Here is a 27,386-nt window from a genome sequence, read left to right on the forward strand (position 1 = left end):
AGTGGCTCAGCTTTACTCCCTAATGTATGCAATGTATACTTCACAACCAGCAGCCCAAGTGAGAAACCAAGCCTGCAGGCAGGCAGAATAAGCCATTACTGAAGATTCCCTTTGAGATGGAAAAATGAACAACCATCAAACCCCAGTATTAATGTGGGATATCAAAAGATACCTCAGCAGAGGTCATGCATCTTACCTGCCTTCTCATTTCCAAAGCCAAATTAGCACATTCTTTGAAGTACCAGTGTTTACCCAGGAGCCATTAAATCATCTCTGGGTACAGGCAAAGATTTAATGACTAAGCAAAACCATTTTACACCTCATTTCAGCTGTGCATGCTGCTTTGAACTGCTGCTCCAGTCACAGTGTGGGCTCTGGTCCCCTGGCACTCTACTGGGGAAAAGGGGGTGGGGCACACCAAAAGAAAGCCAGTTCTGGGAAAGCCTTCAGACCAGAGGATCACACGCTGGCAGTCACCTCCTGCCTGCCAGCACAGGCAATCTGTCACCTGCTCTCTCACCTGTGTTTCTCTGGTGGCTGGTCCGCTTTTCATTAAATAGCACAAGACCAATATAATTTGACCTCCTTGCACCCAGTCCCTGCCTCTGTCTAGTCCTTCTCCACAGCCATGTTCTCATAAAAGAAACAGGAATAACAAACAAAAATCCTTGAGAGAGAGAAAGAGACAACTACTGGTGGAAGCTCCGAGCTCCCCGAGCCCCAGGAACCAGCACTTGCTCTTCCCAGTGTCTCTCTCTGAATGCAGCAGCACTGGCTGGCATACAGTGGGACTTTGTGCTCTGCCTTTTTCGGTGTTTTTCTCTTTCCTTTGGGGGATTATTAAGTGTTCACTTCTCCAATATTTGTCTCTTCGGTGTAGAAATAGCACAGGAATAATATTTCAGCTGAGTGAGAAAACGCTGACTTCTGATGTTTTCCACAATAGATGGGTTGATGTGAATATGAAAGATGATGTACTTGATTTGCTTCGCTTTCACCATCCTCTGGAGAGTTTAATCTATCCAGAAAAGAAGTGTCTGCTTTTCTCTTCCTGTGTGACTGGCAGTTCATCATCTTGTAAGAAGGAGTTATTCTAAACACAAAAAAGAAGAATTCATAAGGCAGCTTGATGAGTTTGACTCACCCTATTTGCAGCCAACTTCCTCTTTGAGGTTATGAAGGGATATGTTTAATTGCCAGGTACCATCAAAAAGGTGACACCTGAATTCAGTGCTTGGACTTAGAAAGAAAGGGGGTTTCTGTGTGCTTATCAATATTTACTGAATTGAAACTGTCAGATTCAGCTTTTAAAACTGGCCTGAAGCAACACATGTTTACTTCTTGTTTGCTTACCAATGTAAGCTTATTTTGCATACTTCCTAAAAGTTGTTTCCAATCATTTTATTTCTCAAATGAAAGAAGAAAATTATTCAAATATCATAAAACAAAATAAATATTTTTCATGACATGTTTTCTTATTTTCATAAAGCCTTTTCTAAAAAATTCTCACAGTATGAAGGTTATACACTAAACATTATTAAAAAGGACGGTCCTGATTCACTTATCTGTGAGGATAAGTCTGGCCAGCACAGAAAAAAGCTGTGAGATGGTGCAAAACAAGGGGTCTCTTGCCTGACGATCATAAGCAGAGAGACCCCAGAGAGTCATGGCACCTCCTTACACCTACAACTTGTCCTTTACCTGAGGGAACACCACTTGCAGCCCTTCTGACAGCCAAAAAAGGCAGGACACTTATTCTTCAATTTGGTTCCTGGTACCTCTAGCTCAAATTCTGGTAAATACAGCCTTTCCCTGCTTTTATCAGACACACAAAGCCTCAAATGGCACAAAAAATATGTAAGGGCATAAAACAAATGGATGTTGAGCAAGAGCTTCTGCTTTTCTTCCCTAGTCATACGAGGATAAGGTGACATTCAATTACATTAAAAATTGGCAGGTTTGACTAAAGGAGGTCCTCTTTCACATAATTAATGGATGGAAGTCCTGGCCCCAGGATGTCATTGAAAAGAAGTGCTACTCCTTGACTCAGATGAATCTGCAGGGATCTGCACATGCTCCCAATCCATCCTCGGGAATGCAGTTGTCTCTCTGAAACTTCCCAGGATCTACAGTCTGCCAGACCCTCTCTGAAGGATTTTGCAGGAAAAGAACCAGAAAAAAAGTCCTCCTTTGACATGTCATTAAGTGTTTCCTACATACAACATCTGTACAGGAATTGTGAAGATTTGGTTCACCAGCAACAACAAATGATGTGCAGCTTTTCACACACAGCAAGGCACTGACAGCTCTGCTAGGGCTCAGGGCTTCATTGCTAATGATTAAAAAATTTAAGATGATTAATGCTTTTGGACAACATTTATCAGCAATAACATCTTAAGAAGTTCTACATTTTCATTTCCATCAGGGCCTGCATTTTCCCATTAACATTGGTGTTTATTTTGACAACTGAAAATCAGATCAGACACCTGCTTCAAGAAGCACATTGGCAAAATTAATAATAAAAAAGGCAAATGTCTCCTGGCAGGTGGATAGTTTTTGAAGGAAAACTGAGTATACCTTGTGACTAGGAACAATAGCTAAATAGTCCTGCTTCCTTAGTTACCAGCAACTTTTTTGCCATGCTTTAACAAAATTTTTTCAACAAACATTTTCAAATAGACACATCTATTTACATGATGAAAGTAACATCTTGAGCACGTTGGAAGCCACCCATGAAGCTTTCCAAGCTGGGTCACCAAGACCTGGCATGAATTGGGTATCTTCTACAGTTTCACAATAGTCTTTCATTTCAAGTTTTATTTATAACAGACGGAGGTGTCTCCAAGGGTGCTGGCATCTAAATAACTAATGGGGGAAATGAAACAACAGGTGGAGCCAGTATCTGCCCAAATTGCAGCACAAGTGCACCAGAGTTGTTGACAGGGTGCTCTTTTCAGAGTATATGAAATCCCAGACTGGAATTTAATTTTGTAGTTCAAATGACATGAAAGTATTCTATGGCACAGGTTGGCCGAGAAAGGGAACAGATTATGTTGAATATCTGTGCTGGGTACTGCACCAATAAAAACTGGGGCATACAAGCATTTTTAGCAGGTGAGACCAAGGCTGTGTTTCACCCAATGTCCTGCCACTGACAGCTGCCCTAGGAATGCCCACAGAAGTGTAAGACAAGCAACAGCTCCAGAATAAAGATGTGCTAGCTTGGCTGATAAGACTAGCTCCTGAATTTCCATAAGTATTGGAGCAGCAAGTTTAGGGATCCTCTTTTTCTCAGGAACATTCATGAGAGATACACAAGACATGACATTTTCAATGCTGTACCCCAAGTAATTTAAAGTAAGTATAGCTGTATTGTTAGAGGTTGAAAGGGACACATGTTTTTGTTTTGTTTTGGTTTGGTTTTTTTAAATCAGCTTCACCAAACCATTTATAATATTTTCTTCACTTGCAGGGCATAAGATAATGACAGTCTGATGAGGCAGTTTCTCCTGTCTCCTTGAAAGAATGACTCTCCAGGCTCTTTTGGACAGGAAAGAAAACTGCAGAGAGGTGCAAGGCGCTGCTGCCCCTGGTGCCAGAAGCAGGCACAGATGCATAAAACCACTGGACAGCCAAAAACTGGACAGTTCTTGGGAGTGTTGGTGAGTTGGACAGACTTGTCCCAATGGTCAGCATATTCCAAACACCAACTTCTGCAAGAGCCTTCAATCCTTAGGAAAACCTTATGCATATAAGAAGGGATGGATGATTTAGACAGAGCAGATAAATATCATTTTAATCAATATCTGCCCTTCATAGCATTTCAGCCCAGTGCCTGAAGCTAAAACACCAAACCAAAATGCATTTTGCAGGCCAAATACAGCTGGTCAAGATAAGCACCTGAAAGTTAGAATTTCCACCTGAATTAAAGCACTTTATCTTCTGAGGTCTGCAGCTCACTATTTATAGCACAGCTAGGTGGGTCCTGGTCTTAAGCACATGAATAGTCCCATTCACCACTGCTGCTCAGGAGAGCAAGGGCTGTGACAGCACCTTCCACTCTCCCTTTCCACCCTCAGCAAGTGCCAGTGCCAAGGCTGCTGAGAAACCCAGAGCCCAAGCTTGATCCCAGCTCGTGGGGGCAAACCGTGGTTAAACCCATGGCACTCGCTGCTGGTACAGCTGGACCCAAACAGCTGTGAGCTAAGTGGCATCAGGATCAGATCATCTGCTTACAGCCTCTCTGTTTCCAAAACATTCTCTGATGGGGTTGAAATTTTCCATGATTGATCTCTGGCCAAAGGCAACCTTTTTTTTTTTTTTCAAGTGTAAGCAAACCCTTCATTTTCAGGAGAGAAGATGTTGGAAACAGGGCAGAGCAACCCTGTGAAGAACAATTCTGTAACCCACAGCCTTTTTGTTCAAGCCTTTGTATCCTCATAATGCAAAATAGGATAGCTAACTGCTGAAAAAGGCCAGAAAAAGTACAATCAGACAAAACCACTAGTATTATCATGCTTCTGATTCAAAAACAACTCCTACATATATTTTTCCTGTAGTTGTATGTATTGTGTGACAGTGGAAATCAGAAAGTCATTGCTATTAGCCGTAAACAGAATGGGAGGAAATAAACCTGACTATAAAAAAAATAAATCTTTCTCTCTGTAGTTCCAGGAGTGTAAAAGGACCCTCTGCTTTGCAGAGCCTGTGCAGGGGTCCAATCCACACCAAGGAGAAAGAGCAAACTCAAAGCTAGCCATCAGAACAGACCCGAAGAGAAGGCCAGCTCATTTGCAAGTGAACGGGTTACACAAACACCGAGAAGTGCAGACCCATTTCAAAACATGATATTACAACTGAAAATAATTTTCAAAGGCAGAACTATGAATGCATCTTCTAGCATTTGCTGCTGACTTTTGGACAAACTATCTCTTTACTAACTCATAGCAGAAGATGGAGAGGCTGCATTAGTTTCCCCAGGTTTTTGTTTCCAGCTCAGTGGTTTCTGCCTGACTGACTGCAGCCCAGATTCCCCGCGAGGTCAGCAGCCATTCAAAATCACTCCTGCTCCCAAGGACCAGCCAAGGCTCATTATATTTCTGTGCAAACATCCTCCTGAAATCGCAGCTCCACTGACAAACAGTTTTGCGCAGCAGAAAACAACGGGGTAAATCACACCGAGCTACAAGTCACCACTTTAGAGTTCCCAGTGAATCTGTAAAAAGCATGTGACAACACAGAGACACAAAATCTGTAAACATGACAAAAGCAGGCACTGCCTGTGTGTTGGCCTAAGGAGGTGTTCAGAAACCACACAAGGGTTGATTTGGTAAGATGGTCACATATTTAGTGGATTCCAAACACACACAGTGAGGACCCAGACCTGGCTCAAGCTCAGTATGAGTTGCTCAGCAAAAAGTTGGTCTACAAAGGGAGTCTAACATGGAGAGGGAAAAAAAATCTAATTATTCTACAATGGGAATCCACAGAGCTGCTTGAAGGGTAGGTTTCATTTCACAGAAGTCATGGTAGGCACTGATCCCATCCCATGCTTCTCCTGACAGGCACCTGTGGTCCCCAGGAGGTCACTCCTCCTTGCCACATTGGAAAGAGAAGGGATAGATTTTTTTTTTATTTCTATCATTTAGCATGTGCATATCCAAAGGTAGAAATCACATTGTATTCAGGGCAAACACAAGAGGTGTATAGTGGACACCGTGACACAAATATGGGAGTTACCAGTGAAGCAAACGTCAAACCTGGTGTGTTACCTACCTCACAGACTGCCTGTGAATTCTCAGGCAAATGAGCCCCCTGCCTCACAGAACCAGGGAGCAGGACTGTCCCAGATGCCTGTATCCCCAAAACCCTGCCTCACTGTCCTTTAAGCACTATTTCTGTGCCATCCCAGACTTTTGCAGCAGTGCTGATATCTTACTCTTACGTGTCGCACAAGCTCGGCTCCTCTGACAACCCAATTAGATACATTTCACATTTTAATAGTTCTCTGAAAAGAGAGATCAAGCAAAATGACGATTTCCTTCCCACCCAGGGATGCCATAAACAGCAGGCTTCAGAGCCAGCCTCACTGACACTGAACATTATTGTCTCTGCACTTGGTTGCTTCAGCAAAGGCCATGGGGAATACAACCTTCCCCAGAGCCTAGAGATCCACAGATTCATACAAGGGTTTGGGTTGGAAGGGACCTTAAAGATCATCTAGTTTCAATACCCCTGTCATGGGGGGAGTTCCTGCCTTCCACTAGACCAGGTTGCTCAAAGCCTCATCCAACCTGGCCTTGAACACTTCCAGGGATGGGGCATCCAAAGTTTCTTTGGGCAATGGCTGTCAGTGCCTCACCATCCTCACAGTAAAGAATTTTTCCCAAATATCTAATCTAAACCTACTTTCTTCCAGTTTAAAGCCATTCCCCCTCATTCTATCACTACATGCTCCTGTGAAAAATCTTTCTCCCTCTTTCCAAGGCTGGAGATTCCAGCCCCATAAAGCATTGGCTCATGGGAGGCCAAACCTTCCTCATAAAGGAAGAGGGGCACCCAGAAACCCACTGAGTTTCTTCCCCACCCAAAAGAGAAGAGCTGACCCCCAGGTGAGGAGCAGGAGTTGGGACTTCTGTCTGCGTGGGGCTGGGTGACAAGGGGGTGCCAGGGGGCAGGGGCTGGCTGCTTGGCCAATTATAGCTGGTGGCAGAGGTGTGCTGGAAGACAAGCAGGGCTGGCTGCTGCCTTCAGTGCTTGATGGGCACAGCCAGTGTGGTGGGGGAAGCAGTGGCTGCTGCATTTGGGGGTTCTGGGAGCATGGGGTGCTGCTCCTGTGGCACAGACTACTGCCATGTCCCAAAGTCATGTCCATCCCTTGCTGCAGCGGTGATGCTGGGCAGCATCACTGACATGAAAGTTTTCCTGATGATTCGTACAACTAATTTCAAGAGAGAGCTTTGGTTTGTGATTCTGGATTTCATCAAGAATCCTTCCTCAAGCCCAGATTTAAAGTTCTGCCTTCTGTTGGCAAGCTGGGGAGAGCTGCCTGCTCTGCTGCAGGGACTGTGCGCTTAGCACGGGTTAGGGCAGAGAGGCACAAAAATAGTGTGGCAATGAGTGACCACAGAAGCACCATAGTTAGACATGGTTTGTTTAGTGCCAGAAGTATGCAAGTCATTTTGCCAGACAAGAATCTTCCTCCCAAAGAGGCTCCCAAAGAGCCTATCATCAGTTTTTTAAAGTGTTCGCAGTTTGCTGGCTGAAGCTTTCCACTGGAGTTGGTCTTGCCTAAGGGCTGTAAACTTGCAGAGTTGGAAAACATAGTGTTGATGTATTCTTGCCAAATCCAGCTTGTTCCTTGGATTGTTTCCTTTCCCTAATCACTGTTTATCTTTACATGGGCCAGATTGGCCCATTTCTTCCACTCTTTCACTAGTCTCTGCAACAGATACACGAACTCTAAAATTCTCCTTTGGCTGACCATGGTTCATTCATCGGGGAATAAATTTATCCCTTTGTTGGGAAATTAGTTACCACTCACTGAATTTCCAAAGGCATTTCTAATACCTCAGCCACCTTGGATTTCCAGGTGTCACAGGAGCACTACCCTGTGTGCATGCAGGGTTTCCCCTTTTAGCAAAACATCTGCCACCAACAGCACACAAAAGCTCTGTACCTCTAGCTCTTGGAGAGGAGTCAGCTCTTCCCCAATCCCCCCCTTGCTTTTATAGGCAAGGAAAAGGAAAGCGCTACCCAAAACCTGCCCTCAGCTATGTATCTAAGCAAGAATTTTCACTGCAGTTTTCTAAACTGCATTTGGAATTTCTACTCTCTTTCTCAAGATATTTGCTTTGATTCTTTCTACTCATCTCTGTAATGTCTAAATTCCCAGGCCCATTTGCTTAATTTTCTGTTATTTTTACTTACATTTTAGTGTATATTCTACTCTAATAGGTAAAATAGATAAATAAAATACTATCATCCCTTTTGGCAGATGGACAAGAGAGAAAGTGGGAAAATTAGGTTATTGCCTCACAGGCTGCAGCACAGTCACAAGCAGAGCCTCAGTGCCTTGAGTTTGGTACCCTGATCCTTGATCCTGATTTTGATCCTGTAATTTTCCACCTGAACCCATTCCAGCTTTTACTGATTCTAAAGGGCTGGATGAATGTGCTTTAGCAATACCTCTATCTGCCTGGGACAGCAATACTTTCACACTGAAGAGAGAGGAAGTAAGCGGCCACTAAAACAACGGGAGGCAGATTCAGCCCTTACATAAGTGAAAGCAACTCTCTTCTGCCAAGCCTGAATTTGCCTCTGTATCCATAGCATTGCATTTTTTAGGATCCTCCAGCCAGCATGAAAGGGGTTTTGGTAACCCAAAGAAACCATAAAGCCCAGCTCTGAACTGGCTCTAACACAGCCGGCTGCCATCTCGGCCAGCTGGAGATCATTGGGCTGCGGACGCGGCGCCAGCACGCGGATCCATCACCCATTGCCCCCCGCGGGGAAGCGAGGACCATCGCCAGACTATTCCCATCTTGCAGCCAGAAGCAGGAGGCTGAAGCAGCTCTGCTGCCACCTCACGCTGTGCTTCTCCCGGCCTGCCTCCGCTGAGAGCCTGCTCTCCGCTGGCGGGAGCGGAAGCCCCGTGGGCCCCGCTGCGGGAATTCTCACACATTAGCCTCTGCACAACTCCCACTTAGAAACAAAAAAAAATCACAAGTTTGGGGCAAAAAGTATTCGCCAAGACCCCGTAATTGGAAGAGTTTCGATTCGATTTCCCAGCAGTATATTTAGGTACAATTTCTAGCTTCTTTCTTCTCGAGCCCACATTGAACATTTGGGGGTGCGGATCCGTATGGCAGAATAGCGCTGTGACTTTATGAAAGCCTTGTAAATATTGCCTGTGAAAGGGAGCACACGGGGGAGTTGATGTCCAGGCAGCTGGCATAAAGGGGTAGGTTCCTGTCATTTCCATAGTCCTCTCTGCCAGCAATGAGTTATACTTCATTCAAAAAGTCAGCATCAACTTGCAGGCAGTAAAACCAACAAAATTTGCTTGGAACTGCCCTGGAAGTATTCAAGGCCAGGCTGGATGGAACTTTGAAAAAGCTGGGCTAGTGGAAAGTATCCCTACCCATGGCAGTGGCATTGAAACGAGATGGTCTTAAACATTCCTTCCAACCCAGTCTTTCATGATTCTATGACATCTGAACATGCTGTCTTGAAATCCTTGTGATACATTGTGTTACCCTGACCTGTGCTTCTGTCCATGTAAATAAAATTACTAAAACTACTTTTTTATATATATAACATTCTTGCCCATTAAAAAAAAAAAATTAAAAAAAAGAGCAGAATCTATTTTAAGAGCCTTCATATAGCCTCCTTTCCATTTCCCACAGAGAGGCACAAATGCAGCATATACAAATGTGACAGCATTTACAAAACACAAAGCTCCAGCAAACATAAGACAGTGATCCAGAATTACTGACTCTCCAGAAAAAATGGAGAAAATAAAAGAGAAGGATGCTGAGCCCTGTGATTCTGAGGCTGACCATGAGTGAGTAGCAACAAAACCTGACCTTGGTCAGAAGTCCTTCCTGTCTTCTGCCCTACACCAACCTCAGTCAAATTCAAAGATACCACAGATGACAAAATTACTCTTGTCCACAGCTTGTGGCCAAAAGGCTACACCCTTTTGTGGTCATGGTTCCACTGGTATTTCAGTTTAGGCTCTACAGACCTCACGAAGATTGCAGGAGGTGACTGACGCATGTAGGAGGAAGGTTTCTTTGCCCCATTTCCTCCCCTAAGACACCCATGCCAGAGAGAACTCTATAAAAGGCCACAGTTTTATTAAAAAGAAAAAAAAAAGCTTTCAAGATAAGGTCTAATCACATTCAGTTCCTTCAGTGCTTGCTAGAATAATCATGATGAACTCTGTCAGTGTTAATGGGGGTGTTATAAGTATCTGTGTAGGACTGCCTCTGTAATTCAGCATTAATTAGCTGAATCATTATTTTAGAGTGTTACTGAATTATCTTATAATTACTACCTAACTTGGTGCTTGTAAATGAGGCAACAGAAGGAAATGGCAATTCTTTTAAATGTACTTAAAATTAAGAAGGCATAATAAACACTCCATTCTGTCCTTTTGAGAAGCTTTTTTATCTTCTGTGAGATGTAAGGCTAGTACAACTGCTTTCATCTGTGCCTTGTAGATTTATTACAATCATTATAACAAATGGAAATGAATATTATTCAGGTTTATTACCCCATAGTATATCTTTATGAGCACACAGGAAACCATGTTGCTTCTTTATCCACTGCCTACGAAGAGACAGAAAAAAAATCCTGCCCGGGAAAACAGACTATTGTGATTAAAAAAGATCATTTGATTCTCCTAGTATAACTGTTTTGCTAATAACTTATCTGCTCTGATTCCCAACACAATCAGACCTAATTGTTGCTCACTAAGAAGCCTCATTACAGCTTGACTGGGAAGGTAGTTAGGAAATATCACGTACATTTTTGTTGTCACTGATTCTGCTCCGGAGGTGCTAATTCTGTGGTACAAAGTCTTTGGCGCCATGTCCCCCTGCCCCAAGTGTGCAGGAGGAAAGGGGAAGAAAGGGAATGTGTTTGTCACCAGGCAAATCAGAAAGGCTGGTTTGGGGTTCAGGTTCTTGGGATCATCTTTGAATGCTGGGAACAAGCCCCTTTGCTCAGACCATCATACATCCCCAAAAGACTACTCTGCATAATTTTTGCAGGATTTTTTTTACAGCACAGACACAGATCTATAAAATTATGAAGAAGCACACTAAGACAATCTCTCCCTATTCTCAGGCTTTTACTTAAAAGGTCCTTTTCGTAACTTCTCTGCTCAGACTAAAAGAGATTGTCCAGGTCAAGAGCTCTGCCAGACCAAAGGGGAGTCAATGTTGTGCAACCAGTTGTACAAGCAACCAGACATTTCTGGCGTGCTTTAGTTTTTCAGGGTGTATTCAGAGATTTGCAGCAGGCCCTCACAGTCTGCATTCTCTTACTTTTACCACATTCTTTGTGGTGCAGGACTCACAACATACCTGTAACCTCCATTTTCTCAGTGTTTTGCCACCAGAGCTGAGGGCATGTTGGTACTTGACTTCTTTAGAACCTAAGTGGTTCTAAATTTGAAACAAAAATCAATATACACACACATACACACATACACATATATAAATATATATATATATACAAGGAATACAGATACTTGAAAAATCTTGTTGTGAACAGATTTTCAGCCTGACTTCTCAAATGCATTGCTTCCTGAACACTAAATATTATACACAGTTTGAAATAGTGTAACAATTTATCATGGATGATTGCTGGGAGGATGGTTCTGATACAATGAAGGTATGAAACGGTAAATCACACTTAACTTTTATATCTATGAAAAAAGAGATGATTTTCATACCATGGTATGTTTATTGCTTTGAGACCTAGCCTGTTATTTATTAGGGTTTACTCTGTAGTTTTTAGAAATGGCAGACTATTACTATTGTGATTGCTCTTATTGCTAGAATCATGATGTATCCAAACTTCATAGAGAGCAGTTTAAATCATGGGAAGAATGCACAGCATGGCTAAACAATTTTGTGGCAAAGATAGCCCACAAATAACCCCTCTTCCATGTAGTACACTTTAAGAAACTTACCTTAAGTTTCTCAACCCCCCTATCCAAGATGAATCAATTAAAAATGTGTGCCATGGCTGGTCTTCAAAAGCAACATTCTAAATAGACAGCAGTGGTCCATTACCAGAAATATAACCATCCTGACAACTAGAATATGAAACCCTCAGAAGTTTAGATGATGAAAATATGATGGAAAACTTTTGGCTGGAAGGGACTTTGGGAACTGATCTCCTCCTCAAGGCAGGGCTAACCTTAAAGTTTGGTCAGGCACCTCAGGAGCTCAAGTAAGCAAATTTTGCTTACTTCCCCTGCTCTCCAAACCTCCCAGAGGTAAAATGCATCTCTCTGTTCAGCTTATATCCAGAAGAACCCAGTTTGGGTGCAGTTAGATGTGTCACTCCTACCTGCACTGCTAATATCAGCACAGCAGTAGTTTTACATATTAATAGGGCTGCCAACCTCTTTGAAGAGCCCACTTCCAATTGTGTGTGACATTTCCAAACACTACAAAACATCTCCACAGTGAGTCAATTCTTCTCTTTGCTTTCACTTTAAAATACAAATTTCAGCCGAATTAGCTGAGCTGTTTCTAAGCAGCAGACGCAGGAACAAGATTCCTGCTGAAAAACCCAGTACCCTCCCATAACTTCAGAGCAAGGACAAGAAGCTCTGTCAAAGAACAGCTTCTCTGTGCAGTTTCTGCGCAGGTCCACCCACATTTGGTCAAAGGATAAGTTTTATAAAAATTGGAATCCACTCAGTGTGGACTTGCTATAGCCTTGAAGAGACGCTGCCTGTGGGGATTCCAGCCACATGGAGCACGTCTGAACCTCTCTGCTTTGCAGGACAGCAGGAGCCAGCTGTGTGTCAGGGCGGCATTTGGGCACGAGCAAGACAGGAGCCGACCCACCACCAGTCCCTGCTCCCAGGTACCAAGCCTTGGACCAGCCCAGTGGGCAGAGTGCAAGGGGCCAACACCAAAAGAGGGAGCATGAGGACAGGAGTGAGGTAGAAAAGACAAAGCAGGCAGAGAAATTTGCTAATGGCGCTCACCACTACCAGTCCTGAGTGCTTTACAAACATCAATGATTTCATTTTCACAGCATGCTGGAAACTGAGGTGATACTATTAACAACATTTTGAAAAAAAATCTAAAACCTGGGGAATAGTTCCAAAGTTTCTACTATTCTTGGTGTCTGTTCTGAGTCATTATTTGTTTTTCTCAGAGCATTTACCACTACATAATGTTTCAGGCATTCAGAGTTCATTACAGATGTAGCTGCTCATATGTCTAAAAACCAGAATTCATGGCCAAATGTCTGTAAAAGACTAAATTAAGGATAACCTGTGAAAAAATTGGTTTAAGCAACTACGCAATGTCCTAATGGGACTCTTTGGCAGACCCAAACAAGAACCAGATCCCATAGCTCAGCAGAGGCTCCTTGTGCTCCAGACTTTCTCATACGCCTCCACTTTCAGCTGGGCACCCTAGAAAAATCTATTGTGGGCTGGCTTAGAAGAAGAAATTTGGGAGGATATGGGAGGATAATTGAAGAATTTATGATAGGATAACACTGCAGGAAATATTATTAAAATGTTGATGAATATGCTTAGTTTCCCTTGCTGCTACACCATCTCACCCTTCGGTCTGACTGGTGCCTCTAACTTACTCCAGGACAGGCACAACCCAGAGAGCTCTCAGTGACATCTTCCCTGCTCCCATAATCCATCCAGAATAAACCTCCTGGGAGACGTTTTTCTTCCCTAGCCCACAATTAAGTGACTTCTTCTTTCCTGCCTCTTCCTGTTTATGCACGCCTGCTCCCCAGTGATTGGGCTCGGCAGCTGGAGCGCCACATCTTTCTGTAAGGGATGGCCTCCTTCCTTCCCTGCCTCCTAAAACCTACTCCCCTAAATTTTCTTCTGTGCATCTTTAATTAGCACTCTGCCAGCTTCAGGCACTGGGACACTTTCTCCTGCTTAAATCCTCCTCAAAGTACGATCATGTTACCTTGCACATTACAGAGTATGGAAATGTTTAATGATGAAAAGCCCTTTTAAAGGTTTACTCTGTTGAACTTGATGAGATTTTCAATACCCTGCTGTGTTAAACCTCCAAGTACACAGACAAATGCAACAAAATGTTTAGGAATGGAATAGTTCAGGCTACACTGTTGACATCTCAATTTGTTGGATTAGGGAAATGGCCTTGCACCTGCCCTGAGTTCAGCACTACAAGGTTAACTCCAGTTTCAAGGCATTAGCTTGAATGCAAATAAAATATGTTTACTCAGTTAGGTTTGAACATGTGTTGCCTTAGTTGCCTGATAGCCTACCATGACATTTATACTTGTTCTGATTCTTACAGTTAGGGTAAATCTCTATAACTTTTAGGTTGTTTTTTTTTTGTGCAACTGCCAAAAAAAAAAAAAAAAAAAAAAGAAAGGAGAAATACAGTGTGTTTGATTTTTCTTAGATTTGAGCAGTGCTCAGATAAAACAACCCTATTTACTCCTGGATTTCTTATTAAACATTTCATTTCAGGAAATATTTTACATCAAGTTCACACTCTTTCAGGCACAAAAGTGTTAGCCTGTGAGCCGGTGCTGTCACTGAAAAATCCTTAATTCCTGATTTCTGAGGATGATTTTATAGGTATTTACTTACAGCAGCTATAGCCCATCCCAGCACTTTGCCTCTGCAGAACAGGGTGCTGCCAGCTCTTTGTAGTCCACCAGAAGCAAAACTCAAAGGATGGTTCCTCTAAAAAACTTTGTCTGACAGATCCTCATACGTCATTTCTTGGCACCTATCTGTCAAATTATTTGGCAGTTCTCTCCATACGAATTGTAGCAGTTTAGCTGCAACAATTTCCAGATCAAAGCTGTCAATCACTAGGCAATTCCCACAAGGACATGCAAAAGGACCTGACAGGAAAATTAGTTAAAGCTGCAATAATCTAGAAGACATGAAAAATATTAAAAAAAAAAAAAAGAATTAAAAAAAAATAAAGAAAAGCAAGATTTCCCGAATTATATGGATTGAAGTTCAATTATTGTTTTCCTTTGAACAATTTAAGACACTGAGCTATCATAGCCACTAGATCTGCAGGAAAAAATCTAGAAAGGGAGTTGCAATTCATCTGTTTCCTTGGCATTCCCTTCCTTTCCAATTAAATATGCTTTTCTTTTCTTCACCACTATTTTGAGGAGGCAGTAAACTTCAGTCTAAATGAACATTTACATGAAAGTCAGAGCTCTCCAAGGCATCCAGTGAAACTCCTTTAATACAATATTTGCTTTAATTTGATTTTCTCTCTTGCCAGTGGGAGAGTTTCAATCGCATTTGGTATGATTTATAATTGTGCACCCCCTCGTCCTGCAGAGGTCATTCCTTTCCTAAAACTGCATCACTTGACCAGAAAGAATTCCTTTTACAAGCAAACAGCTCAGCAATCAATACTGTCCACAGATGATAGTGAGCACAGTGCATTTTTTAATAGAGTCTCTCAAATGTCAGAAACCTCACTTTAATCTCAAGAAATATAATCTGTTTACCTCACCTGCAGCCTCTTGGTTGTCTCCTTCAGGAAGACTGCTTCCTTGGGCTCACTGAATAATCTCTTCTACTTTATTTTATGAGAAACCCAGCTTCATCAGACATATTTCAAGCAATCTTTACCTTCCTGAATACAAGTGAATAGGGGAATCACATTCTGTGATTCTCCTTTATTTATCTCTCCACTTCAAAATATGAAGCCACATACAAAGGGTTATGATGCGAGCAGCTTCTTAAAGATATTTAATCCTGCTTCCATGATATTGATCTCCCTTTCTTTTAATAAAATAATCTGCCACATGCTATTGGAACTGCCTATCAAAGAAACAAATTCTTCTTCTAAAGAGGGAACCTTGATGAAATGTATTTTTCAAAGTATTAAAAATTAGTATTTATCTGTATATATCTGTATTTATACAGATATATATACCTTATATTTAAGATATTTATACAGATAAATGTCTTATATTTATGTAATACTAATTTAAAAATTAGTGTTTACCTTATATATATCTGTATTTATACAGATATCCTAAACTTTTACCAAACAGAATGATGTGCAAAAAAAACCAAATAAAGGCTAAAATCAGCAGTAGAAAAGCAAAATTCTAATAATTTAAAAAATAACTATTTTTTTCTATTACTAATCTATGCTATGACGTGTCAAAGCACTACCATGCTTGTTAGAATATAGAACCTAAAGCAAAAAAAATTTGTTATCTAAAACACATACTCTGGGTTGGATTTTCTGTCCCCACACTTATCTCCACATATTTTGTTGCATGTCTGCATGGCACTACGTATCTATATAATGATTTCAGTAAAGTAAGCATCTAGAAATGTCTGCATGTGTATTTTCTGCTTAGCTATGTAAGTATAGTTTTTTGTTTACTGATCAGACATGTAACTGATGGAAAAATTAGAGCCTATGTCCTTCTGTCCCTGTAGGTCCATAGATCTTGGGGTTTGGATTTTGCGAGGTTTCTCTATCTTGCAATCTGAAGCTCTTAACAAGTCATTATTTATCACCTATTTCAGCTTCAGTACTTAGAACTGTGGGAAAACCCAGGAGATTTCTGTATAGTTCTTTGGTTTCTTCTGGGGAACTTTGGGCTTTATTTCAGAAACAATGTGCATTACCCAACCTCGGGTCAGCTATTGCATCTGTGTTAATTGTTGGCTTAAAACCATTTTCCTGCCTACATTGCAAATGACAGCAGTCTTTCCAACTTTTTTTCCTCTTCTTGGTCCTAACAGAATGTCCTTAGAACAAAGACAGCAAACTTTGCATATGCATGTTGCATGAAAAAGAGCAATGTAGAGACAAGTTTCCTCCAGAAACCAGGAGAGGGACCAATGTGTGGTTCCTCAGGAGTTAACATAGCCTGTAAAATAAACTGATATGCATTTCTGTAATGTATGTACTCTAACTTGTTTTACTTGCTTTTAGAGTGGCTACAGTCCAAATGTGCATAAAGTATACATATATATTTATATACATATTTGTGCATGGTTGTTTCACTTGACTGTATTATTAAAGACAAGGCAGAAAACCACAAAGAAAACCTGCCAAGCACTGAGCTAGGGTAAGATTTGCAGCCTCTTGTGCCTGAGACACTCACATGAGGGGATATTCCCAAAGAAGTTGCAAACACATCATCAGCCAAACATTCTCTTAAGCAGAAATCCCCTGCACTGCTCAGGAAATCCTGCCAGCCTGCGACCAAACACCCAGAGCCACCAGCAACCTGAGAGCTGAGTGAAACCTCTTCATGCCAGGCCAGAGAAGCTCTTAACCCATGGTAACTTGGGGAAGGGCTGAAACCACTGTAGCCCCTTTCCCAGGGCTATGGCTTTTGGCTGGACCACTTCAGCAGACAGAACTTACCAGTCACACCACACAGGGTGAGAGTGAGACACTGAAATACATCATCCCCAAATCAAAGTTGAAGATCCACAACACAACTGGGCATAGGTTGCTCAGAAATGAGTACTCACAGTGAATGCAAATGGATTTACACTGATATTAAGGGTAAAACCCAGAGAAGTGGTATCTCCTAATCCTCTGGGCCACCCATTTGTCTGGTCACTGCCTGTCCTCCTAATGCACCCTAAAAACTACCCCACCAGAGCATTGGGATTTAACTTATAGCTTACAGTCTAACTAAAACCCCATCAGACTTCTCACAATCCCAAAATTCCCCGTTGTTTTTTCATCATCCTAATGAGGTGCAGCTTCTTGTTTCCAGATGTGGCACTGCCCTGAAAGCAGAAAGCCCCTAATGGGATCAATGCACAAACATCCTTGCTTTGTGAGAATGTGTTGCTGCCTGACAGAAACTTCTGTGATGCATTTGGTTGCCTCTATCAATGCCTTATCAGTGCTTTCCTGTGGTGAACAGCGTTTTGAACAGTGCTCAAGTCCATCTGTGAGCATTAGCTCTGTGGGAAAAATCTCCTGTTTTTTTTCTTATGGAAAACTCATAAAAAAAGATATCCATTCGCCTGAACCAGGGCTATGCCAGAATATTATTAACTTTAAATCCAACAAATAAAAATAGTGAGGGTGCACATCAATATCTGGAATCATATTTAATATTACATTCTACCAAGCCCTGAAGAAACATCATTATATGGCTAATGCTGCAGTGAACAAGGAGTAAGACACTTGAAGGCAGAGGCTGTCATCTTCAGATGTGCTTTGGATAAGATTTGCAACATGCAAGTCTGAGTCTCCCTCTTCCTTTTAGCTCTTACAGAGGTGCAGGGAGCTGGGAAGCAGAGGAAAAGGAGGATGGACTGAATTTGATGGACTCTCTTATCTGTCACCTCCAACTGAGGATTCTTTGAACTGCTCTCCCTACTGATTCATAACAACAGTGGAGTGTCATGTCTTATTCTTTACCAAGGCCACTGGGACATAGTGTTGGAGAGCCTCAAATCAAATGCTGGCTGTGAAGGAACCTTAGAAGAAACACCTTTCTCACTTCACGTGAGCCATATAAGGTTACCTCCCACCTGAGAACTGATATGTCTTTGCCAATTCTGAATCACCTTAATGGAAATAAACTTTTGGGATAAGAGATGCAACTGTTTCCGTTACAACCCCTAAGGTGATACTGAAAAACTGCTTCCAGTTTCCTCCTGCCAATCTGCACCCCTGAAGCTGCAGACTCAGACCGAGCTAGAAGGAAATTATCAAAGGGATGCTTCAAGTCTTGGTGCTTCCCCAAGTATTGCTACTCACCTTAGTATACACCACAACTGAAACCTCCACACAGACACAGATGGAAAGAGAAAATAACAGGCTTTTATGCTTCAAATGTTTATTGTCCTCTTCATTCTGCTTTTGCAGCTGAAATCGTAGTCAGCTTATAATGTCATTACTGGTATGAAAACCGTCCTGACAAGTGCTCCATGTACTCTATAAAGATGCCCATTAATTGACACCACATTTCCTTTTTGTTCTTAATTGCCCAAATACTTTCTGCATTTTATATACATGCTTTCTGGACTTTGTGACATCAAATCTTCACTGTCTGTCAAAAGGAAATGTATTCTCTATATCGCTGTAAGTATTAGAATTTCTCAGATCAGTCTGGATTATTTGCAACCCTTCCCTTTCACTCTTCAATTTATGGATCATCAGACTAGATGGGCAATTTTTTAACTTGGTATCTATTTTCATGCACAAGGCAGAAAGTTGCATCATCTCTTTCATGAAGTATTCCAGTAATCTCTGGATTCATAAATGTCTTGCCCTTGTCAATTTGTCTCTTTGATTAGTCTTCTTTTTTATTGTAATCAGAACTGGCATGGGGAAGTACCTTAGGCTGTTTTGACCAATTATACCTTCAATCCTTGAAATCATCTTTTTGGCATGTCTGATTAAAATGGATCAATTAAAAAGGACATTTTGCTATTCCTTGATATGAACTCCTCACTTTTCAGTCCCATCTCATATTTTAGTTCCCAAGAGTTACGGCGCCATTAAAAGATTTTTTTTTTCTGTAATCAAACTATGATAATTCTTTTTATAATGGTGCAATTATCTCCTCTCATCTGGTTTCACCTTAGCTAGCTCAGTGAGTCATAGACCTTTACATCTACTGCATCTACACCCACTGATGATCAACAAGGAGCGACAGTCCCTGGGATTCATTTGCTCTCTGCAATGGATTTATAAGAAAGCACTTGCTTAGACACCCTTCAGTACAAGCTCTGAAATAAAAATGTGCAGGCAGAGTGTACTGCCTACTTTATGCATTCATTTTTTTAATGATTCCCACTAAAAGAAGATCTAATTCTTTCTCTCCTGCTAGTGTAGAACATGTTACAATCACTATTGTTGTGGTTACATAAAAGTAGTATAAATAATGCAATTACAGCCCGGCACCTCCAGTTCCTTAACTGTCCTGTGTTTCCTTTCAGTTGTCTTTTCTTACAGAAAAGAGTAATGGTTAGGACTTGAAAAGTCCTGCAGGACTAGCACCACAGTGACAGGTGTCTTCTGCTTAGAGCAGGACTAAAGCAACCAGACTCAAGGGATCAGTACCTGCTCTTACATTTGGAAGTAGTCATGTCTTCCATGCAGCTGTTGAACACAAAAGATTTCTGATAGGCTCATGATTTCAATTTTAAGTCATGCATAGAGGACATAAATGAACCATGCCTAGAGAAATTCTTGTTTGCTAAACCCTCTATAAGTCCTGGAACAACTTTGACTATTAAACAAGATTTCCTTTGAGTCCTGGCTGATCTTTCTTTGAAAATCTTGAGGGGTACATAATTTCTACTCCATGAGTGTCTAGCCAGGGCTGAGAATAGAATAAAAAAATGAATAAATAACAAAAAAAAAATTATGAAATTACTTTCATTTAGCCTCTTATGTGTTTACTTTACATATATCTATATGAGGGAATGAATTTTTGGTCAGAATTACTCATGAAAAGCAGAGTTCAAAGCGGTGAGGGCATGAACAACACGCACAGAAGCCAAAATGAAAATATGCATGTACAAGAACTCATGCCAGAAATTCTTGCACATTCATGGAATATGACTCTTCTGACCAGGTTCGAGCAGGCAGGGAAGGCAACGTCAATCTCCATTTGCTAATCTATATGGTAAAAGCCCCAACAATATGGGGTTTCTAAATTCATTCCAATAAAGAATCCATTCAAACAGAGCAGAGCGCATTGTCCTTCCCAGCCAACAACCAAAAATGTTTTAACTCTACGTCACTCGTGCTCAGGCAGCATCCCTGGGAAGGCCCTGGCTGAAAAGGAACCCTGGTCCTGCAATGGAAGGCGGTGATCTGTGACTTGGGAAGTAACAATCTTTGTACTTTGTAACCTTCTTAGTGGCCTGAGATAAACCCTGCAATCTCTTTGTTCCTCCACTCCCTGCCTATAAAATGCTCATAATGCTGCTCTTCTTTCTAGAACTCGGAAGAAATGGGTCTGTGTGGTACTTGGATGCTGCAGGTGCCAGGATTGCACAAGCACTGGTAGAGAGAGCAGTCTGTGTGGAAACCAAGCTGAGTTGGGTTTAACCAGAAGAGAATGAACCACAGCCAGACAACAAGGTTGATGAGAATACAACTCTCACCTGTGAGTTACGAGGGACAAACCAATCCAATGAGCCAAAATTTCTGTCTCTCCTGGCTTGTGAGCCGAGTCCTGGTGAGTTCAGTGGGAAAATGCTGGCATGCATGACTTTTCATTACCAGATGCTCAGTCTAGGGCAGACAAATTCTGGTGTGACCTTGATCTCCAAAGCCAGGACAGGTTCTCAGAACACTGACTTAGGGTTCCTTTTTTAACCAAACCTGTGCAAATCAACGTGCATCTGGCAAGGACCAACTCTCCATGTTGTGCAAGGTCAACTGCCCAGGGGGGGCCCAGGGGACACATTGAATGATCTCCTGGAGCTGGACCATAGCCTACAAAGGAAGCGAGAGTTCAATATACAAACAAAATCAACAAAAAAACATCCATTTAGGAAAGCTGTGCATCTTCCACCTAAATCAATGGGGTTTTTCCCCCTTTTCTGTCTTGCACGTGTTTCTTCCTCATTCTCTTAGCTTCACAGCATTGCTCTTCTCAGTCTCTTTTTCACTGTATGCCTTGGGGAGAGTCCAGCCAAAATCTCTCTTCTCCAGGAAATACAGATTTAAAAAAATGCAGACAACAAAGGTTTTTCACGTCTCAATATAAATTTGATTATACAGGTTAATATCAAACAATCTAACATTGCATAATATCTGAGAGCAGGCAATTTCAGGATTATAGAAGAATCTGGAAAATTACATAAGAATTCTCCTTTTGCTTTAAAGTAGGAGCTTTAAAGCCACAGCCACACCTTTATTCAATCAGGAAGATAATTTCCTCTATGCAGCAAGTTTCAAATTCTGCTTATGACCTTGGTGTCATGACAATTTTGGTACTAACTTATTCCACACTTTAAGTATTGCTACTAGAACTATGAATAATCATCAAAATTAACTAGCCTATAGACTGATTAAATAATTTCCTCCAATTTGCATTTGATATGTTTATTAAGTGCTGGAGGGTGCTATTTGCTCTTCTTACTGCTGTTAAACACTGTGTCTGGGTTTTTGGCACAGGTGCAGTACTATTATGGTTACTACAAAATTTTTATCAGATTACGGCGTGAGTTACCATTTGATACTGCAAAAATGCCAGTAGGTAGTAGATAAATATTAAGATACAATTAGCTGCCACTACCCTTTATTGCTTGGGAATTCATTAATATCAAGATAAGGCTCCTTTCTGTGGCAATGACAATTTTTAAAAAAAAAATTACATATTCTTACATGAAATAGTGCAAGAGAGAAGCTGACTATAAACAATGTAAACATATGTGGCAATATTAAAGCTCCAGAAAATACAAAGTATTGCCCATGTGTTATTCTTTATGCTTTGTTTGTCCTGCCACTGTCTACAAGACCTATTATCCACAGCAAGCAACTCCCTGTGGGATGTTTTTATTTTAAAGCAGATGAAACTATTGGTGCTAATAGTCAATAAAAACTGTGATTTGAACTGTATTGGAAATAGATGTTTTTAAATGCACGTCTTGGCCCTTTGCACAAGCAAGTGGTTGCTAATGCCAATGTGCATTAGAAATGCACTTGTACTATACTTAGATGTGGTTCAACCACAGTTACAACAGGGCCATTAAAGAGCATTAAAAAAAAAAAAAAGAAAAAAAAAAGATAGAAAAGAAAGAATACAGGTTAAAAGGGAACATGTTCTGTTGGTCAGCTAAAGGTTTTCTCTATAATTAGAAAACAAAATTGTTCAAAATTAGACTAAATAGATAAAATATTGATATCTTGGAGAACATGAACATACCATACAGAAAACATGCTTACTTACAGTCTTGTAAAAAATATTAAAGATTTTCAGCATGCCTTGGGAAACTAGCTTTAACACAATTAACTAGCAAGTCAGAGAAGACTGTGGACTCCTCTCTTGGAAGACTCACGTCTGTTGGTCAGGGAAAGTAAACTCTCACCTGTCATCCCCGATGTTTTTCCAGTGTCTTCCCAGACTTCTTCTGACCAGCTGCAAATCCCAAGTAATCAAACCCACATGAGCCAAATGGCACAAAAATTAAATCTACGGTGAGTAATGTCAGGTAAAGGAATAATATGTGTGACCATGTGATTGCCTGCATTCCTGGGCTGGAGCTGGAGAGAAGTGGGAAATGCCCAGCTGCCTTAGTTGGAACCGACTCAAAACTTCATCCGCTTTGGTTCAGTTCTCAAAATAGGGCACATGACCTCTAAGTAAGACAGTACAGTAGGCTGCTTTTACACTACATTGCTGCTCCTGCAGCCCCTAATACCAATTCACTCACTTTTCCAAGCACTGGAGGAGGTACAATTTGACACTTGCCGAGTTCAGCGTTATCTTGTTTTGTAATGCATTATCCATAGCAAATTTGCCCCTATCTTTAGGGACAGAGATGACATCTGCTGCAAGAGTGCCCTAGCACTTGTCTGTCTGCTGCCTTCAGTGTCATGTGTGTGACATGAGTTAACCTCCCAGAAAATCTAATATGAGGGAAGAGAACCGCTCATCGGAGGTGTCCGTGCTGCTCCTCTTGACCTACTTGGAAAACTATGACTCGACTCTTTGCGGCTTCCCCCATCGCAACACAGCTGCAGAAGGCAGCAAAACAGGACCACTTTTAACCAAATCTGAAATGTGCTATATATACATTTGTATGCCTTTGAATAACATTACTTCCAAACCTAGCAAAGCCCTGTTACTTTGTCAAGCCCCCTACACATCCCCCTTTTCTTTCCCCCATGGAATTGGCATAATGAGAAAATATAGCCTTTTCTCTCCGCAGATAAAGATCCAAATTGCATTTTATAATCTGACAAATACGTAGTCTGATATTTTAAAATAAAACAGATAAACTCCCCTTCTCGTTCAAGATGGGATCGTATTTGTTAGTGACAGCTGTTAAAATGCTGCTAAAAATAGATATAGTGTCAACCACTAAAAAGCTAAGTGCTCCTGTGAACCACAAACAGAAAACAAATGAGGTTTCTACTGAATTTGTGGAAAAACTGTGAGCATCTTGCACATAACGTGAAAGGTGCTTTATTCTTCCAGCAGCCATCTCTGTCTGCATCACAGGGGAAAGGGAGGGGATCAAATATTTGGTACTAAGGCAGTAGATTGGTATATTCCCTCAGTTTTATTTTCTATCTCCATTTTGCTCTTAAAAATACAATTAAAAAATGATGCAGCACAAAGACTGAGGCTACGTCCAAACATTTCAAATGCCTTTTTCATTTACAACTTTGCCCTGAAAAAAAAAAAATCAAGCAAAGTAAAACAAAAAAAAGTGCAATCAAAGAGCCAAATACGCTGTAATTCTAAATTAATAAAAAATAGTTGTTCTGGCTATGCCAGTTATTGGGAGAGCAGACAGTGTGCTTGGATGCTTTTTGCATGGCTGTGACTTGCCGGGTTCCTTGCAGAGTTGCGTGGAACTTTCCTCCGCCTTGGAATTGCAGCCTCCAGCCCATCCACGGTAGTTCTGTTCAATTAATAAATGAGCTGTATTCCAAACCAGATGTATGACACAAAATGAGTAAAAAGAGAGAGAACAGAATTGTTCACATTCGATGTTATAATACATCTCAGTAGGTTCCTCCTTTTTAGCTAGATTATGGCTAAAAATAGAGCACTAGTGTAGGCACAGTGAAATATGATTTGCTTCCAATAATACAGTAAACTAATTGTGAAATTAAGCTATTGAATGTGCTGTTATCTCCGAGTCTGGCCTCACCAGCACTTTCTGCTTCCCTGTTTAACGTTTATCAAGTTACCCACAAACTTTGACGGATGCAAACAACAGCTGATAAAATATTGCCTTTTCCAAGGCCCCGATCCTACAGACTTCAGCACAGGTAAAATTCCCGGCGAGCAGCCCTTTCCCACGTTTAAAGACTTGCATCGAGGCTACTAAAATAGGGACAAGACTTTCCTTCCCCCAATGCCTAATTTTTTTTCCCTAAGATGTTTAAATGAAGAGACATTTAATGCCCTGAACTCAAACATAATCAGTTCTAAAATACCTTAGCCACAAGTGAAATATTATTTTAAAACCAGCATCGCTGTTAGCACCGATTTTTCTGTTAATGTGCGGAATCGGGGCGGGTTTGCCCCACCGCAGCCCCGCGAGTGCGGCGGGGATGCTCCCGCTCCTTGCCCGTATCCCGGGACACAAGGGCACGCTGGGGGGCACCGGGGACCGGCTCCCCCCGCCTGGCAGCGGCGGGGACGGGGGGATGGAAGGCGCAGGCCCGGCGGGGGGGCGGGGGAGCGCAGCCTCCTCCCGCAATCCCGTCCAGGGGCGCTCCGCTCCCCGCAGCCCGCCCGGGGGCCGAGCGGGGCGGTCGGAGCGGGGAGGGGAGGGGAGGGGTGTTCCGCCGCCGCCGCCGCCGCCAGGGCCGGGAGAGACGCTCCGCCTGGGGAAGGGCACGGGGAGACACTCCTCCTCCCCCGCCGCCCGCCCTCCTTCCCTTCCTCCGGCGGCTCCGCGAACCAGGAACCGCGGCGGCGGCGGGCTCCGTGCGTGAGAAACCCCGCGGCGCCGGGAGCCGCCGGGAGCCGCCGGGGCGGGCGGCGCGGGAGGGGGCGGCGGGGGCGCCGCGGCCGCCGGGCGCTGCGAGGGGCCGGGCGGCACCGGAGGGGGCGGGGGGGAGGAAAAAGTTTACACCCTCGCCACTCTCCTCCCTCCTCTTCCTTGGTGGCGCAGATGGGAGTTTTACCTGGAATGACATAAGTTTGATTTTTTTTTTTTCGGGTTTGTTTTTTGATTTTTTTTTGGAGGGTGTCTCTCTCCCTCCCTCTCCGCCCCCTCTTCTTTCCACCCCCCACCCCCAAAAACCCCCTTCCTCCTCCACCGGTGCTGGATCCACCCCCCGTTCCCCTCCGCCGGCGGGCGAGGGTGTGACCCGCGGGAACACCCACCCACCTAGGCGTCCATGGTGGGAGCTGTCCGCCGAGCCGAGCCGAGCCGCGGGCACCCCGCCGCCTGCCGCCGCAGCTCCCTCCCGCCGCCCGGCCGCGCTCCCGGTGCTTCCTCCGCGTACTTTTTTTTTTTTTTTTTTTTTTTTTTTTCTCTCTACCCTGGGTGGCGGTGCGGGCTCCCGGATGGTTCGCTGCCAGTAGCCGGGGGCCGCGTCTCCTCCCCCCGCCGCGCCACCATGTCCTAGGGGAGGTGAGTGAGTGCAGCGCGGAGCTTTGCGCGGGGCGAGCAGCGGCGCGGGGGGCAGCGGGGCGGGTGTCCGACACACCGGCCGGCGTATCCAGGTCACGGCTAGTCCCGTCCCCATCCGTGAAAACTTCGCGGGAAGGACACGTCCATTGCTCGCCAGCGCCCGCGGGGAAGCGCGGCGGTGGTGGCGGCTGCTCCTCCGCGGGTCGCGCCGCGGGCGCTGGGAGCCGCCGCCTCGGCCCGTGAGTGTGGGTCGATATTTGGCAGAATAGGAAAACGAGAGGGGCACGTGACAGCCCAAATCCTAGGGATGTTGGCGCTTTCGCCGTGACTCTGGAATACAAACCCGCAGCGGCACACGCGGGGTCCCTGCGGGCGCGCACGGGCGATTGCGTGAGAAGGTGCGCGGTGCCCGGCGCTGCCGCTGCCCGGCGGGCTCAGCCCCCGGCCCCGCTCCCGGGGGCACCGCTGTCACCCTGCGGGGCCACGGAGCTGTCCCCGCCGGGCCGTGGGGCGCACCTGGGGCCGGGAGCGGGGCTCTCAGGGGCCGCTGACCGGGGGCTGGGGGCGGTATTTAGCGAGCGAGTTGGGAGCGCATCGCCTGAAAGTTTGCTCGGCGGCTTTTTTCCCTTTCTTCCTTTTTTTTTTTTTTTTTTTGAAGGCTTGTCTGGGAAAAGGGTATTCCTGCAGCCGGGACGCAGGCACCCAGGGGGACACTGGGGAATAGGAGGTGGCAGCAACCCCGGGGCCAGGGGTCGTTCCGGCGGCTCCTCTGGCTGGCGGGAGGCAGCGGGCGGGGCGCCCGGCGGGATGCGCGGCTGCCGCGGAGCGGAGCCAGCCCGGCGGGGAGCGGAGGACGAGTCCTTGAACCCTCCTGCGCTCCGCCGCCGTCGCTCCTCCGCTCCTTATTTTTTTTTTTACCCCCGTGCATTTTTCTTCTTTCTTTTTTCCCCCTCCACCTAATTACATGAATTTTAAAAAATTTCCCTGGTTAAATCGCCGCTGCATCGGCGCGGTGCGCATTCATGCGCCGCTGACAGGCGGAAACCCCGGGCCGGCGGAGAGGCGATGCCCGGCCCTGCCGCCGGCGCGGCGCGGGCACCGGGCGGGGGCGGCCGCGCCCCGCGCACCTCACCTGTGCGCGGGGTCCCGGGGCCGCCGCCTGGCCGGGGGGCCCGGGGCGGTGCGCGGGGAGCCCGCGGGCGGGCGGGCGGAGCGCGGGGGCCGCGCGGTCCCTGCGGCTTTAAGGAGATGCGTTTCCCAGGCTGTGTCGCAGCAACTTTGTATCAGTCATGTCGCCCGGCGGGTGAGTGACGGCGCCGCGCAGCCAATGGCGCGCCCGCCTGGCCCCGGCCGCGCCGCGCTCCGAGCCGCGCCC

The 27,386-nt window shown here is 44.0% G+C and overlaps 2 protein-coding genes across 3 annotated transcripts in view; one reads left to right on the top strand and one right to left on the bottom strand.

The window, feature by feature from the left end:
* On the bottom strand, positions 1-27,256 carry LOC143693934 (uncharacterized). 2 transcript variants are annotated; one of them, XR_013181998.1, is made up of 3 exons: positions 25,766-27,256; positions 20,849-25,559; positions 1-1,093 (listed from the first exon to the last, which is right to left on the bottom strand). XR_013181998.1 is itself a non-coding variant. In XM_077176963.1 (2 exons), exons 1-2 carry the CDS (start codon positions 26,124-26,126, stop codon positions 24,883-24,885), a joined length of 1,038 nt encoding a protein of 345 aa, XP_077033078.1. In that variant the 5' UTR covers positions 26,127-27,256; the 3' UTR covers positions 18,216-24,882. The 2 variants fall into 2 exon arrangements, 1 of the variants encoding a protein (XP_077033078.1); XM_077176963.1 differs by lacking the exon at positions 1-1,093 and having other exon boundaries at positions 18,216-25,559.
* NR3C2 (nuclear receptor subfamily 3 group C member 2) overlaps positions 25,869-27,386 on the top strand; it is a 190,118-nt gene continuing 188,600 nt past the window's right edge. Inside the window, exon 1 of the mRNA XM_054633356.2 lies at positions 25,869-26,011. The gene's annotated coding sequence lies outside the window, so the exon portion shown is untranslated. The remainder of the gene's footprint in view (positions 26,012-27,386) is intronic.

Source organism: Agelaius phoeniceus, chromosome 4, assembly GCF_051311805.1.
Source record: "Agelaius phoeniceus isolate bAgePho1 chromosome 4, bAgePho1.hap1, whole genome shotgun sequence".
NCBI lineage: Eukaryota > Metazoa > Chordata > Aves > Passeriformes > Icteridae > Agelaius > Agelaius phoeniceus.